The sequence below is a fragment of the Xiphophorus maculatus genome, chromosome 22, assembly GCF_002775205.1.
Source record: "Xiphophorus maculatus strain JP 163 A chromosome 22, X_maculatus-5.0-male, whole genome shotgun sequence".
Classification (NCBI taxonomy): Eukaryota; Metazoa; Chordata; class Actinopteri; order Cyprinodontiformes; family Poeciliidae; genus Xiphophorus; species Xiphophorus maculatus.
In genome coordinates this window covers 17,419,293-17,435,721 of record NC_036464.1, presented here as the reverse complement: position 1 = coordinate 17,435,721, position 16,429 = coordinate 17,419,293, and the positions used below count along the sequence as shown (strand labels likewise).

Genomic DNA, 16,429 nt, shown 5'->3' with positions numbered 1-16,429 from the left:
AAATTTCATGTAAAAGGCTCGGTAATGTGCCAGTCTGGCCTCTTTAAAGACCATATGATGAGGGTTGACTGGTGATGCACTGAAGCGTCTGGAAATGTTGCAGGAGCTCCATCTTCCACAGCCCATATGCTCTTTAAAAACAATCCCCCGTTGCACCAAGAGGTGACAGACTTCAGCTCCACTGATGTTGTTCCTTTTTCACTTATTTATTTATATTTGCTGTTGTTTATCAACCATAACATGTCCTGCATTACATTAAGTTTTACCACTGTCAATGTTGTGTCGCTGAGGCAACTTTTAAAGCGAAAGGCGGAGAGGAAAAATTAGCTACGGTGACAAGTCTGAAGTACGAGCAGGGGAGGGGGTCAAAGGTGCCAAGCCTTAAGCAAAGGTGCACCAGCCTTTGTCCGGTAGATTGTAAGGGCCTGCGGGTCCAACAGGAACATTTCCACACACAATATCCCCGAGCTGTCAGTGTGCAGCGTCTGGAACATCCTCTCAGAGAGAAAGAGGAGATGTGGAGGGGTAGAGGAGGAGGTAGAGGTGGGAGGATGCGAGTTGGTGGTGGTGGGGTAGAAAGGGAACGGTGGCCTGGAGATCCTAGCTGAGAGAAAGTAGGCGGGGGGATGCGGGGTGGTGTTGGGGAGCCAAAAGAGCTGGTGTGGGAGGACAGAGAAATAGAGAGGGGGTGAAATGAGGAGGGAAGGGATAGAAAGGAGAGACAATGACAAGTAGGGGCTGGCTGGGCACTCACCCATGCCGACAGAGATTGCCATGAGCCATGGCCATTGTTTGAGCGGGTCTCAGCGCAGAGCCCGCTGGTGGGTTTCCGAGTTCTCCACCGCTCGGCTATAAACTGCTGCGAGGTTTATTTAGAAATGAGAGTATTTACACCTTTTACTGTATTTACACCCACTGTTAAACGGCACCCAGGAGATTTCCATCACACAGCCACAAACTAGCAGGCAGAGCGGCCCTCTGAAAACTGACCTGCTCAGTCATAACACTCCAGTAAACCTCGGCTTCACATGTCCAATATAAAACGCTGCTCAAACTGTGACCTGCAGAAGTGTAAAAACACTTTAGGGCCACGTTGTTACGGCAGGCGGGAGGGAGACAGCCTGTGTGTTTAACAAAGTAAATGTCTATTATTAATACCGTACAGGATAAGCCAATTTTAAAAAAAAAAGGGGGGCACTTAAATGGCGATATTATTTATTTATAAGTCCTGTACACCAGTTAATGGAATTGGCGGCCTGCTTTAGAATCCGCAACACAGCTTGAGGTCCACTTTGGAGTAATGCACATGCTAAGAGAGGACCTTCCCAATAGGGTCTTTAAGTGTCAAATATGGGTCAGCCTGCTTGCGTTGACCTGGGGGGTGGTCAGCAGCAGAGAGAAACTCAGCTGTTAAGTGATGCCAACTCAACCATCGGCAAATTCCTCCAAGCATCTACTCATGCTAAGATGCACGTCCAAGTGCAGTTCTGTACTGGCCAGCTCCAGTTTGTCCAAAAAGAAAAAATAAATAAATCCATTTATTCTTGTCATGAACTCTAAACAAAGCCCAAGCAGAGTTGAAACGGTTGTTAAGGCTTCTAACTTTTTCTGACTATTTCTAAAACCCCCCTTTTTTTGTTGTAGTTATTTTTGAAAAACTATCTGTACTGCTTCACAAACTCTGCCCCTTGTGATTCCTCTTTCACTTTGTGCAATACACATACACACACTTAAAATCTGTTGTGAGACATTTCTGGATTTCTTCATGTTTTGCTCCAGTTTTTTGGCTTGCGGCTGCAGTTTACCTGCTGTTTTTACAGTGGGTAAACCTGTAAGTGTTAATGCCTTACAAAATTTTCATGCCATTGTCATTTATTGAACAAAGTAGTGCAAATTTACACAGTGGAAAATGAAAAATAGATGTTTGCAATAAGCCTGAATAAAACTATTTGTCATTCTTTTTTATCCAAGTCATACCACTCATACTCAATTACAAACAATATTTCTGCATTACTGTTAAGTTGAAAATTAATTGTCTGACCAGAGCACCTTCTCCTGCATGCTTACAGTGTCCCCTGCAAGTAAATTTCAGTAAATTAGAATATTAAATCCCATTCAATTTACCCGTTGTAATTCAGTTCTTTTTCTTAACCCCACATTTCTGCCTATTACCTATAAAAAATGTTTTTTTTATTGGTCTGATATAATATTCAAAGCCTAAATGTCATGTTCTAATTAGTTGTAAGTGGAAAATCATAATTAACAAAACTATGTGTTTGAAAACATCAGCCTGTGTGTAATTAATCTATACCTCGTGTTTACTCACTGAATTGACTTTCTGAAATAAATTAACTTTTCAATAAATACAGTGAACTCCCAATATTCACAAAGGTTAAGGACCATAATCACTTGCGAATGGTTAAAATCTGTGAGTACTTTAGACCCTCAAAACGCTTATAACTGCCTGTTTAAATTGTTTAAATATACCTTAATATGCATAAACACTCACAGAGTAAATCATTTTGGCAGTACGACAGAAAATAATATCTACACTCTTCCTTAATTCCGCTCTTGAGGGCACAGCCAATCAGTGCCAAGAAAAGCATAGCTAATGGATTGGCTGTTTAGCAAGCACCAGCCAATGGCTTATCAAGTAGCACTGTGTCCACTTATTCGAGCTTCCCAAGCATTTTCTTTAGAATATTTTAGATATGCATTATGCACTAATATATCTAAAATAACCCTAACTTTATTCTAATATTCCAGCCCTTCCACCTTATTTAGCTGAAAATAAGACTCCAACTTATTTCCAGCGAATAAGTTGGAGTCCCATTCCACAGAAACATCTGTGTTTAGGTGGGGCTCCACTGCACTCTGATTTATTGAGATGCTCCTGAGATGCAAACAGGACATATTATAGCTGTCTTCAGCTTTTTCCCCACCATTCTTTTATAAAAACAGATTTGTGTAGCATACACGTTGTAATTGTCCAGTCAACAGATTCTCCCACCTGTGCGGTGGATTACTGCAGCTCCTCCAGAGTTACAGTGGAACTCTTGGCTGCTTCTTTAAATACCGTAATCTTCTTTTCACACAGACTGTCAGTTTGTGTGATCGCCACGTTTTGATGGGTTTGCAGTTGGCCCATACTCAGATGACGGATTTAACGGAGCTGTTTAAAGATGTTGAAAGCTTAGAATTTGTTTTCTAACTTTTCTGCTGACCTATCTCATGTGTCCCTTTGTCTTAATTATGCTGGATATTCATCAATTCATCAGAGCACAACTGTGATTAAGCTACACAAAATTGGGCTCCATTATTGATTAGGCGACTACTGAAGAAAGTTGGTTACTCTGGTTTTTTTCATGTGGGGTGTCATATCCAAGGAGGAATTGATTCAAATTCACACCACACTTTTCAGATTTGTATCTGTAATAAAAATGAAAACCTCACAGTTATATATATACTATACTACTGTTTGTTCACCTGTCATGTAAAATCCAAATAAAACACACAAGAGGTTTGTTATTGTAATGTGACAAAAAGTTCACATAGTGTTAAAGCTTCCTTGGCAGTGTGCAACTTTAGATTTTAAGCACGTCTCAATTAACAGCTTAAGTTTTATTCTGCATATAATGCCATCTTCCATCTGTGTCGTATGTTACTGCACTCCTGTGACTTTTTTTTCTTTTTTTTAGCACCGTTCAAGCTATAGCTGGGGTGGTATGATTGCTCCTCTGATCCCCATCTTACTTCCCTTGTCCTGCCTTACATCCCTCCCAGGAGCAGCGCGGCCCCCCTGAGCTGCGTGGTCACCGATAGCCCAGCAGAAACGAGCCCCGAGATGCAGCGCTGCGTTGAATGGCTCCAGGCGTACTTCACCGAGCCGCAGACCGCTGGGAGTCTCCCGCTCCCTGCCTTTCACCACCCCGCCCTGCAAGGAGGTCTGTCATGGATAAATATTTGCAGAGCCGTGACTGGGATCAGGCTTTCACTCTTAATTGTCAGTTACATCACTTACACTCACTGGCTCACTGTGTTATAATGAAGTATTTTATGGCTGAGAGGGAGAGTGGAGGAAAGTGGGTGGTGTGTGCGTGTGTGTGTGTGAGCGGTGGAGAGAGAACAGAACACAGAGCTGTAACTTGGTTCAGTAATCTGTGGCAGCTCTTACCACGCGTGTTAGTCTTGGCAAGCTTTTTCATGATTCTTGGCACATTCTTTGAAACTGATCGAATTCCACTCTTGACATTTTCAGACAGGAAGCTTTCTTTTCTTTTTCTTTCTCTGTCTTTTTTTTTTTTTTTTAGATGAGAACATGTGAATGGTGGTAAAGTTTGAATGAGCTTATTGTTGGCTTGATCAGTCACTTAGGGTGTGTAAAAAGCTGCCCAGAAAACTGGACAATTAGTGTTCTTGTAGTGGGAAGTTGTGCTTGTGGAGTTAGTGATAGAGAAGCTAAAGGACAAAAATGAAGAATCCTTTATCTCTGGTGCTTTTAAAGACAATGGTTTTGTTGCCTAGCAAACTTTTAAAATCAAATTAAAGTCAGTGCATTGGTCAAAACAAATTAATACAATGTTTATAATTATTCAGCTGTTGCCGCAGATTCTCAATGAGACTTCACTTACTTTGAGGCACTTTAACACATAAATATGCATTGATTTAAACCTCCCCATCGTGTCTCTAACATATGTTTTGGGTCACTGTCCAGTTTACAACCTCTAATAGGTTTTATTGCATTGCTCTTCTTATTTATGAAAAGCATGTCACAGCATGATGCTGCCACTGCAATAATTTACAGTTGATGTCCACTGTGTTAGTTTTTCACCAGACATAGTATTTTACATTTACAATTATTGTTCTTTCAGTGAGTATTTGTGTTTACAAAGTAAGTGACAGAAAAGACGAATAAGATATTTTTTTTTGTTTTGAAGACACTGTAATTTTGTTACACGACAAACCTAAATATAGACATCAAATAAAAAGTCAGTGTTGTTTTCACAACTAAGTATCTTTTTTTATGTTATTTTACTGAGGCGCTTATGATATTTTAACTTAAGGATTTTCAGACCAGCTCACTTAGCCCCACATGCACACATACATGGAGAAGAAAAACCCTAATATATGCATTTAACAATTGTGGCTCCCTTCCCCTGCAATCAGGCCTTAGTTGCTCTCTAATTTCATGCAGATCTGCGGTGCTTGAGTGATGGCATTTTCAATGAGCAGGTACTCCGTCGAGACCCTGTATACAGCTATGAGTCCCACGCTCCCGCAAAGGCAATGCAGAAAATACATCAGGACCAATTACGATATCAACTTTCAGTGTGATTCCCTTCGCCACCAAGTGCTTGTGTACCAGCCCCGGGCTCTTTCAAATCGCATCTCATCTGAAAGTCTTTGGGGTTTTAATTAAATTTCAGGATAGATGGAATTCTTCATTAGTACCTGATCTGAATAGGTGATTGTGCCGTGTTGCACCTCTTCCCCCCACTCGTCTTTTGTTTTGGGGCTCCATAAAATACAAGGTTTAGTCTCTCAGTAGTCAGAACCAGAGGCCAAACTAGTGGAAAAATGTTAAATGTGTGCATCAGGAGTATTTGTCTTCTGAGGGTAAAGAAAAAAAAATACACATATAAATATATATATATTTTTTGTGTGTGTGCAAAAAATTCATGAATTGATTTTGCCTTTATGGAGCATAAATTTCTTTTTAACAAGTCATACTGTAGCCACCAGTCTCCAAGAAAAAAAGGGATATAAAAAACAAGTATAATCAGGTTATTACAATCTGTGACAACCAACTTTTTGTTTGCTCAGTTATCTTTGGGGAGAACCTGAACGCGACAGCGCTCTCGCAGCACTTGTCATGTAATATTGAGTTGTGACCTTCACTTGAAGTGTTGCCATGTTTATTTACACATTTCTGACAAAACAAGCCACTTTTCATATTAGCTGTCACGGCATACCTGAGAAACAGAGGTGACATGAAAGGAGATTCAAGGCGCAGTTCCCTATATCGTCTGACTGTCACGCACAACATCACACGGAAGTTTGGCCAACAGGGGTAAAGGAATGGTGAGAGCATGCGCGTGTTACGCTCAGTTAGCTCCAGCGTGTGTATGTGCGGGGGGGTGCGCGTGGGTGTGTATGGGGTGGGTGTGTGTGTGTGCTCGCATTTGCTCCCTCAGAAAACCACAGACGCCAACGTGGGTTCTTAAAATGATGCATATTCTTATCTCATTAATTATACATCCATATGTAACAGACGAGAGGATCTTAGTCTCGGTAAGCGGCATGGGGAATGTGCTGGGAGGGGGGCCAGGCAAAGAGGAGGCGGGGGGCGGGGGGAAGGGCGCTCTTCAAAGCCCAAATGACTGTGTTCCTGCAGGAGCCTGAACCTCCCCCTGTGCACAGCGCAGGGCGAGATGAGACACTCACCAGGACTCGCCCCTGTGATGTGGAGAGGAATTAGGGAAATGAACGTTTTCAGAATATCGAATAATCAGAGAATCATCAGCACCCCGTCAGCCTTCAAAAGTATGGATCCCTTAAGACTCAAGAGACACTTTGACTGGGAGTCAAAGTCTTCCCTCCCATTAGACACAAAGGATAATGAGGTAGCTGCATTTCCACTATTGTCTTTTTGCTCTCTCACAAGCATGTAAGAGGTGACTGTCAGCTGGAGGTCGTCTCTCCAACTCTGTCATTAGCGGGGCTGTTGGAAATCAGTTTACGGCTTTCTATTTTTCCTCCTCGAGATTGCTCTCGTATACAAAATTATGAGCAAATCAATCATATATGTCAATATCCTCATAATCACTAGATGCATTCGATTTTTCTCCGAGTAAATCTGTCTCTGCCTCTGCAGCAGCCCCATCACCTGGCCTCACTGCAGGTAATGACCTGTGACATGATTATGGGCCGCGTGTAAACATGTAAGTGGTTTCCCTCAAGTTTTATTTAAACAATTGACATCACTGCACTCTGATCTAAAGAGGGTCCTGACCTCAGACACACCGTATTAGGCTCTTTATGAAGTATGGGGCTGGGGGACCGCTCTCTGAATCACTGCTGGTCACCTTGGGCGACCTGCATGAAGTGTCTGTCACAAACACTGATGAGGGCAAAGTTCTTTAACCTCTGTATCTGCAGATGAAAGAACAGACACTTGTTTTCCAGCCCGACCTGCTCTGAGAAACAGGATTTGTGCAGAAGTGTTAGGAGCAGAGATGGACTGGTCAGGCTTTTCTTGGCTTCATGCTGATTCCCTCTTTTCTGCGTGGTCTGATCTCCCTGTTTCAATGTTATTTTAATCCTAGAACTATTTCAAATAAAATTTCTTAGAGTAGCTTTGAAGCAAACTGAAAAAGAAAGAATTGCAAGATTATACATTTTTTTGCATCAAAGTAAAAAATACTGTAACCTTCAACTGATGTTTGTCAAAGCACATGTCGTAGGTTGATGTTCTTACAAAGCTAAAATTGTGCAAGTTCTTAGTTTTCAGACATTTCACAATATTCCTGGCCAATAAATTGGTACATCACTAGTTACAGGATTTCTTTAAGGTTTTTAAGATGGAAGTAAGGTGATAGGATATTTGTTCTCTGATTTACTGAGGAGTTTAGTCATTATGCTGTAACAAAACTAGCTATCTACAAGGTGCATGAGCTCGCCTTAAGAATGTGTTTTGTATGTTGTTGATGGGGTGTTGACAGGTGACTCATTTGTTTTTATAACCAAGTATTGTCCTTGTTTTCTAATAAACAGTTCATGCAAACTTTTTGTATGAAAAGTCCTTTAAAAATAAAGATTATTTGATGATAATTAAGGGATACAATTAGCTGTGTTGGAAAGAATAAATTCACATTTTTATTTCAGTTTCAATGTAGACTCCAAACCTTCAGAAAAAAACATCACAATAAAACAAAACAACAATTAAACAAAACATTTTATCACATTCCACAGCTTCCCAAAGTAAAAAAAAAATCCAAATCCATTTCAAAATTGGATTGTCGTGGAATTTTGTTCAATATGTGGAAATAATCTTACAAGCATGGGTTTCTCTAACCTTTCCAATGATGTTGCATTGAAACAACAGTGATGGAGAGACTGTGTTGGTCGCAGAAGCTTTTTATTTGTCTGGATCTGACACTTTATAAACTTTCCAAAACTGTCACATACATGTCAGATCTTTTGTGACTGGACTGCAAAATGAAGTTGGTGAAAAAAAATTGTCCCTTAAATTTAAGACCCACTTCTAGCTCCTTTTTTAGAGGGAAGTGTATATGCATATCTTGCTTAAAAGCAAGGATTTTCATAGTAGTTAAACCAATCAACAAGAAAGTTTGGGGAGGTGATTTAGTTATGTAGCTAAAGTGTAAAAGCACAGTTTTAGTTGACAATGTCATGTTAAACTTCTTTAAACAATTTAACAAATCAAAAATAAGTTGTAAGTAGGATATTTCTCATAACACATGTCAGTTCTTAAATTGAAATCACAGTGGTGTTAAAAAAGTCTTAAAATGAACTTTCTTAAACACATTAAGCGTGTCGTAACCTGTTTCAAGGGCGACGCAGACCTTGTTTCGTTTGCCCGAAAAGTTTGCATCAACAGGGATTTGTCGTCACCTCGTTCTGGGCAGACATTCGTCTACCCATCAGTGGCAAAGCGATATCAGTATTCACCGCAGACATCATCACGAGGCCAAATCTGAGCTACAGGAGGGAGAGTGAAAAGCATAAAAAGGGAAAAAAAAATTTTTTTTTTAGGGGGTGTATCTTATCTCCTCACAACATTAAGGCTGTCTGCGTAAGAGCCCATCATCTCGTTGACAGCGTGATTATTACCTGAAAAATTATTAAACAGTACCTACGGGCCTTGTTCAAGACAAAGAACTCACATGGGTGTGCATCAATCAAACGTATCCCCTTTAGGTTTTACACTTATTCCCCCCAGTTTAGGCAAATTGCCTTGTTCGCGTGGCTTTGTGTAGCAGAGAGTGACTATAAGGTAGCAAGGGAGCCTGGGGAGCAAAGGATGTTCGCTCTGTAGAAGAGAGACAGGGGTGTGACATGTTTTCACACAATGCCAATTTAGAGGGATTTCACATAGATCAGTTGTCATGTGCTCTCTTAGACCATATAAATGAGAGAGAATGGGAGATCACTAATTGAATTTTCATGGCGGAGTACATGTGTATACTAGACGAATTTCACCCAGTCTTGATAACGAGACTATTGTTCCCCTTCTTGTCCTGTGTGCAAAAAAAGAGAAAAGTGTTTTTCCACTCGCTACACAAGCTGAGTGCATCAGTGTCTCAAGCGTTCGAGAGGCTTCAAATACTTTTCCCTTTTCTTCAGCAATCGGAGCTAGACAAACATGCCTCTCAGTCACTGCCCGGTAATCCAGAAAAAAAAAAAAAGATAATACTGCTGCTAAAGTGCTAATGAAATCAAAGCCGGTAATATGGTCGGTTAAGCTGCGGATGATTTGAGGAATTCCGCCATTTAAGTGAAGATGATATAATGAATCTACTCTGAATAGAAAGCAATTAAAAGGACAAATTGGTCTGATTAACCTCAAAGTCATCCCACTGCCACAAATGGTTTTTGCAACATTCAAATTATTATTATTAAAAATCTGGAGCAGATTTGCAGTCTTTTTGGCCCCTCTTAATCCTTTTAAATGAAGGAGCGAACTTTTTTAATTTTAGCTGTGACCTTTCCGAAGCATAACCTAGATTTTTCTGCCATAGGAATAATTTTCTCACGTCTGCTTGTGTAGCATGTTAATACTGGTTCTAAGGTCAAAGAGGGGAGACTTCTTCGTATTTAGTTTTTAATGAGTGCTGTAAGGAATAAAGAGAGACAGACATCCCGGTATACAGCAAGTGTTTTAATCAGGCATATTCACACTTTCTGTTTTGATTGAAAAGAGTTCCATCAGCGTGCAACGCTTCCTCTTGTTATCAAATCTCTGCCAGATTTAATCTCACCTTCTCTTTTCTCTTTCTTTTCTCCCCTGTCCTCTGCCGCGTGGCGAAGATGCCTTCACCAGCCGCGTGCTGCAAGTACTTCTGAGGGACGTGAAGTTTGGAGAGACGGTCTCGTACAAGCGCCTCGCCGAGATGGCGGGAAACCCCAGAGCGGTGCGGGCGGTGGGAGGGGCCATGAGGAGGAATCCGGTGAGTGTGGATGACATTGATTGACAGGCTTCCATCATTACTTAATTTATTCAAGCCAAAAGGGACAGAAAATGGTTTTTATCATGAAGCTATCTATTGTGAACAGAACAAATAATAATAATAATAAAAAAATGGTTTGTTAATTATTTCTTAAAAATTTACAGAAGGTTAAACATGGAAGCTTGCAGCTATTTAAAATGAAATATTCATAATTAAAGAAACCTAGATATAATAATATATTTTTTGACATAGAAATTTTCCAGGAAAGATTATGCTGAACATTTCACTTTAGACATAAAAAAATTAAGTGCTTAAAGTTATTAAGTCAATATTTAAGGTGCCATTTACACGTAAAAAATGAAAAAATACAGGAGTTAAATCATTCTTATAATATGTGATCTACATTGTTAACACAGCATATATGAAAGTTGTCTAATTTTATTTAAAATGCTGTACGACAAAACCCTTTTTATTGTTTTTACAAAGCACATTTAAATTATTACTATTATTAGATACAAGCACAAGTAAAAATTTAAAATCTATACTAAATACTGAGTTTAGTATTATCTTTGATGGACTTTACTACAGAGTAACATTGAAAATAATGGTCAATTAGACATGGCTCTAAATGGTGCCTTCCAAAGAGTGATGAGCAGAGCTCCTTTCAATTCCACATGATGACTTTTCATGTTTTGTTTTGTTTTCCTTTTTTATGACTAAAAATATTTACAAACAGGCAAATTAGTTTTTATGGTACACAAGGACAAAGTGTACTAGCCTTCACAAAACAGTAACAGGTGGGGGAGGAGCAGTGTATTAGTCTATGCAGCTGGAAAAAACTCTGGTCACTCCAGCAGTTTCTCTGGCATCCTATCAAAAAGGCTTTTAACCAGAGGAGCGGTATGATAGACAAGTTCTGCATTTTTCAGACTTTGAAACCTCAACGGGCCTGAGCTTAACACTAACTGATTCTAAGACCCATTGTTGTTGTTTCAGCTGTCTGCTGAGATGCCATTTACTCAAAAGCAGTTGTGTAAAAGTTTTCCACAATCCAGGATATTGAATCTTAAACCATAAGTGTGTTCCATCAAATGCAATCGGCACCTACTGCCGAGAGCAGCCAAGGAGTAAAGCTACCTACAGCACGGTATGTTTTTTTTTCGTTTTTTTTTTTTTTTTTTTTTAAGCCCACACCTTTTTGTTCCTGCTCTCTCCTGTCGGTATCGTTCACCGCAAATCTCCGAATCTTGTAGGAAACCTGGTCCGCATCGTTTTACCCACAAATCCACTGTGTACAAAATGAAAGGCCAGAGGGCAAGTGGTGTGTCTTCTTTTGATCAGACTCTTTGATCAAAGCCTGTTTAACTCTGCCCATGTAGTGCTGTGGGCACCACCGGTGTGCTCCGTGAAGGCAGAGAGCACTTCTTGTGTTATCTCCTTATATGTTCCATAAAACTCCATGTCGAAAAATTGTGTTTATGCGCCGTTTTTCCGTCCGCTGCGGTTTGGAATTTAAATTTGCAGAAAGAAAAAAAGAAAACGAATTAAAACTCTGCAGTTTTTCCAATCAGAATTAGGGATAAAATTGCACAGTTTGGCTCTTGATGTGCCACATTAAATTCTCTATATACTTTACACTTTTCAGTAGCCAGTGGCAATACTGGTCTATAGCTGTATAATAGTGCTCAGCCTCATGTTTTACAGACATTTCTTCCCTTTCGCCAGGGAGGCTGGGAGCCTGAGCCCTTAGCTCCTGATTCAGATCCAGAGTCAGATTGTCAGTGTCAATTACTTGTCAGTAGCACTGCTCCACTCGGGCTTCAGCTGTGAAAAGCTCAGTGTGCTCAATCGATCCTCGCCTCTCTGTGGCACTTCTTCACCAGGATTTGAGTATTGATAAGCCTGGCGTAGTGCTCTTTTTCCCCCCTATGTGAAGAGGCAGATCCGAAGGCCTTGAGGGTACCCCGCTCTCCCTCCAAACCCGGGGAACAGTATTGATCCGAATACGCGAGCAGTATTTCTCTGTCTGCAAGGTTAATCTGGGGGCTCAGAAAGTTTTATTGCTGTTGATATGGAAGAGGGTTTAATGATGGATTTTAACCGAAACACACACTGCTTGTCCAACTTTTCGTATGAAGGGAGCGAGAGTGGAACCATCCATTCGGTGCACAGCTCTGTTAAATTAGAGGGGATGCAGCCAGAGTGCAGCAGTGGTTTGGGATGGTTTTTTTTTTGCTTTGTTTTTTTCCTGTTCGTGCAGCTCGAACAAAACAAGGACATCATTTAGAATATTTTTTAAAAAGAGGCGATTCCAGCGGTTTGCTCCGACGATTACCGCTTTTCTTGTTCCGAAGCCACAGTGATCGAAGTGTTTTAGGCTTGCTTGCTTAATCTTTCTCCAGCCATTTAGTTTACAAAGAACTCGGGACCCCCCTGGCAGTCGTCTGCAACAAGAGTAAACGCTTCACTGACTTCCTCTTTTTAATGATCACAGGGTTATCAGATCTTAATGTTGACACCCTCTCGATTGAATATTCATCCTGCTGGTGTTTTTGCCCATTAATTTTTGATTGCTTCTTTGCTTTTCACTATTAAAGAGTTAAAAAAAAACAAAAAAAACATTTATACCCTAAGACTAAGCCATCACCCTGAATGTGGATATGCGCAGGATCAAACCAAACAGTTCTGGTGTGGCACTTTGTTTTTTATGCAACGAGAGAACATGAAAAGTGCAAAATAACTCAGAAAGGTGTAGTTCATATCCTCTGCACGTCGAGTGCTTTTAAGTCACACATTCTTGAATTTATCATGCGCACCTGCTATCAAAATGTTTAAATTATTGATTTGCCGTGACTATAAATGCTAAACTGTGACCGGAAACCTGCAATCTGTGGTTATTTGCTTTTTTAAAAAAAATATTTACCTTTTATTTCCTAGATAAAAAATTTATCTATGCAACTTCTTTTTGATTATAAATCAAACTAAAAAAAATTACTGATTAAAGAAAATCAACATCCAGCTGTGAAAAGTTACTCTGACATGAGGAAGTGTTGTGAAATTTATGAGAAAAACAAAACAAAACAAAACACGTCTATTCCCTCAGAGCGTCACACTTCTCCCTGCCCGTCTGTGCCAGGTTCCTCTACTCATTCCTTGTCACCGAGTCATTTCCAGCTCTGGACAGAGTGGGCCGTACATGAGCGGCAGGGGCGACCATCTCAAACAATGGCTGCTCACCCATGAGAGGCAGAGAGGGGAAGGCTGAAGCATGACAGAGCCCGACTGTCCTTCATTCAGTGTGCACACACGCACACCCACGCCAGCATACCACACACGCACAGGGTTGTTTTATTTTTTTTATTTTTTTTTTTAAAACACAAAACAAGGCTATAAAGTTAGGCATCTTGGCACAAACTGTGGAACAACTGGAATTACTTGGAAAACCTCACTATAGTTCTTTCTTTTTTAATTTTTTTTTAATCTAAGAATAGAGATGCTGCATTGTTAATGCGATACAGAATTGTTGCAGAATTAGATTGTTGCAAAAATAACTTAAACAGAGAACAGTAGGAATTACAAACATATGCTCCCGTGGGTCCTCATTGCGTTTGCCAGATAGTGCTGGAATGGTTTTTCTAAAGCATTATTATTCCCTTAAAAATATGTCTCTTGCATTGTTGTTGTTGTTGTTTCTTTTTTTTTCTTCCTTAGCAGAATTAGTCTTTGTACCTCTCGTTGGTTTTTTAATTTCCTGCCAAGTGAAAGCTTTGTTCGACATCCAGTGATAAAGGCTCAGAATTTTATGGCTACAAAGCTTTGTAGTGAAGCATTTGTTTTGTCTTCATTTAGATCTCATTGTTTGCTCTCGCCTTATAATCCACCTAGAGTGGAGAGATGTCTCATGTGTTATATATACTGTACTCTTCCTCCGTTTCGACATGTTTAAATAAACACATTTCAGAACGACAAATCTGCTCTTTTCATCAATTTCACTTTGTTTAATTTCGGTGCTGGTTTCTTATAAATTGCTCTCTGTTCGGCTCGTTTTTAATTATGCCGTGTGTCTGTTCTTCCCTCGCTGTCTGACTTTTCAGAGCTCCTTCTTTTATTTCTGAGTGGGCTTTTCCATTAGAGGGCAGTACAGAACGGGGAAACAGAAAATCAACATTTCAACCTTGAATTCATCCAGTGCATTTAATCTGTAATTTAAATGTTTATGTGTTATTTTATTATCATCACAACCCCATTTAATCCCTGTGGGATAAATTATTATTTCTTTCTGGGAAAAAAAAGAGCATGCGGGGATGCGCGTGTTTAGAGAAAACAGTTGTTTTAACTGAATGTGCCTTGAACTTTTACTTTCTGTGTTTTTCTTTTCTCCCATTGATCCGTTGTTACAGTTACAGTTTGAATTCCTGATTCAACTCACTGTCTTCTGCTCCAAAGTGACCCTAACTCGCTCATAGTTATTCCTCTTCTCTTCAGTCCAGGTAGCCTAATAATCCACCCTCCAAAAATAACCCCGGCTCTAACCTTTACAGAACCAATTCGAGTGGCCCGCCTGCTGAATATATTTGAACTTTGCTGCATTTTTGAATCTTCTTATCCGCCCTGGCTCCGCACGGCTGTCTCTCTCACCGCAGCTCGCCGGACTCAGTTATTCTGCCATTGGAGCAGCATCGCAGCGTAAATGTTGAGGCAGCAGACAGGCAGATGAAGAATGAGACTCAGTCTGTGGTTTCACAGAGGGCTAATGATGCCTGTGGTGACTACAGGCTACAGTCAGCCCCCTAACGAAGGGAGCTGTGACACAGCCACAAGGGGTCCCATTTAAGCCAGGCACACTCTGAAGTGCACTGTAAGCACCCTCCTTTTTTTTTTGCTACTGGCCAAGTAAATTCTATGGAATGCCACGAATTTAGCAACCAAAAGCGACTGAAGTCTTTAGAGTTGAGCGGTTGATGTTTTTAAAACAAGTCCGGCATCAAAGCATCACATATGCTGCCAGTAATTGGTTCTGTAATTTACCCAAAGAGTCCCTCTAACAATTATTACATCATTATTTGTCAACTTTTTACCATTTTTACTTTTTTAAATTATTTTAACCTACCAATAGATGCATTATAACAATATTTGCCTTATTTTGTCATATTTTCACCACCTTTTTATAATTCAGGCTCAGAGATAAAAAAGAATTAGATTTAAAGAGGTTCATCCATGCTCTTAATCTCTGGGAAACCTTTAATTTTGCCCTCATACCTGCCTCCCGTTTCACAAAGAGACTGCTGGAGTGCACGTGCGGGCACGCAGGGGCTGCTGTGCATGTGGGTACGTGAGAATGTGGCCATGCATGCTGGTGTGTGTGTGCACATGTGCATGTCCATATGTGTGTGGGTGAAGTGGATGATATTGAGTCTGACTTCATAAATCACCCAGACACTGATAAACTCCCCATGCACCCACACACCGCTAATGGGCAACCCTTAAGGAGTGTGAGTGTCTCGTGCGGCGTTTGATTCAACATTTATTAACCCCCTCACACACACGCACACGTGCATGCGTGTTTTCTCTCTCTCTCTCTATTTCTCTCTGTTTCTCTCTCTTTCTCACACACACACACGCACACTTATTTGAGCCCCTAAAAGAGCGGGGATATGGTTGGTGGCATCCGTAGCATCAGTGCGGGGTTCTGACCTGGCCAGGCTGTATTAATCACAGCCCAATAGTAGCTAAGATACATTCTGGCTCATACAAGCTGCAGCAGAGACAACAACAACACCCTCTGCATTTCCTAACATTAGTTTCCTTCTCATAACTTATATCCTGTCTCCAACTCCCCGCTTCCCATCTCATATCCTGGCACCCCTCCTCATTATAGAACAATTTTCTGCCCCCACATCAAACACAAACACACTCCGCGCTTCCATCTCCTTCTCTTCATACATGTCGGCTCATAATTCTGCCGTTATCACGACCTGAACCCTTTCGGAACAAGTCCCGATGCTTAGTCCCCCCTCACCACCACCACCAACTCCCACGGCCCCGCCCTGCAGAATTAATGACGCAGCCGCATTGCCGATTTCATAAACAGCCATTCTTCCAGAAGAAGTTTGCGCGCTTAAAATATATAAAGCTACAACTTTCTGGTGCGTGTTAAGCTCAGCTGCAGGCAGCGCGGTCGTGCTGGGGGAGCCAGAGGAGTATCCAGTATGCAGATAGGCAGCCTCCAACACTCAGAC

General features: G+C 40.8%; 1 protein-coding gene across 5 annotated transcripts in view; it reads left to right on the top strand.

Annotated features, from left to right (window-relative positions):
- mgmt (O-6-methylguanine-DNA methyltransferase) overlaps positions 1-16,429 on the top strand; it is a 39,825-nt gene that overhangs the window by 12,830 nt on the left and 10,566 nt on the right. For 2 of the 5 annotated variants that reach the window (XM_023328046.1, XM_023328047.1), the window contains exons 3-5: positions 3,784-3,944; positions 10,051-10,190; positions 13,294-14,156. In XM_023328046.1, coding sequence (XP_023183814.1) covers positions 3,784-3,944; positions 10,051-10,190; positions 13,294-13,455 — 463 coding nt within the window. In that variant the 3' untranslated portion in view covers positions 13,456-14,156. Of the gene's footprint in view, positions 1-3,783; positions 3,945-10,050; positions 10,191-13,293; positions 14,157-16,429 lie in introns of those variants that run through there. The other 3 variants (XR_002752237.1, XM_023328049.1, XM_023328048.1) reach the window with 2 other exon arrangements.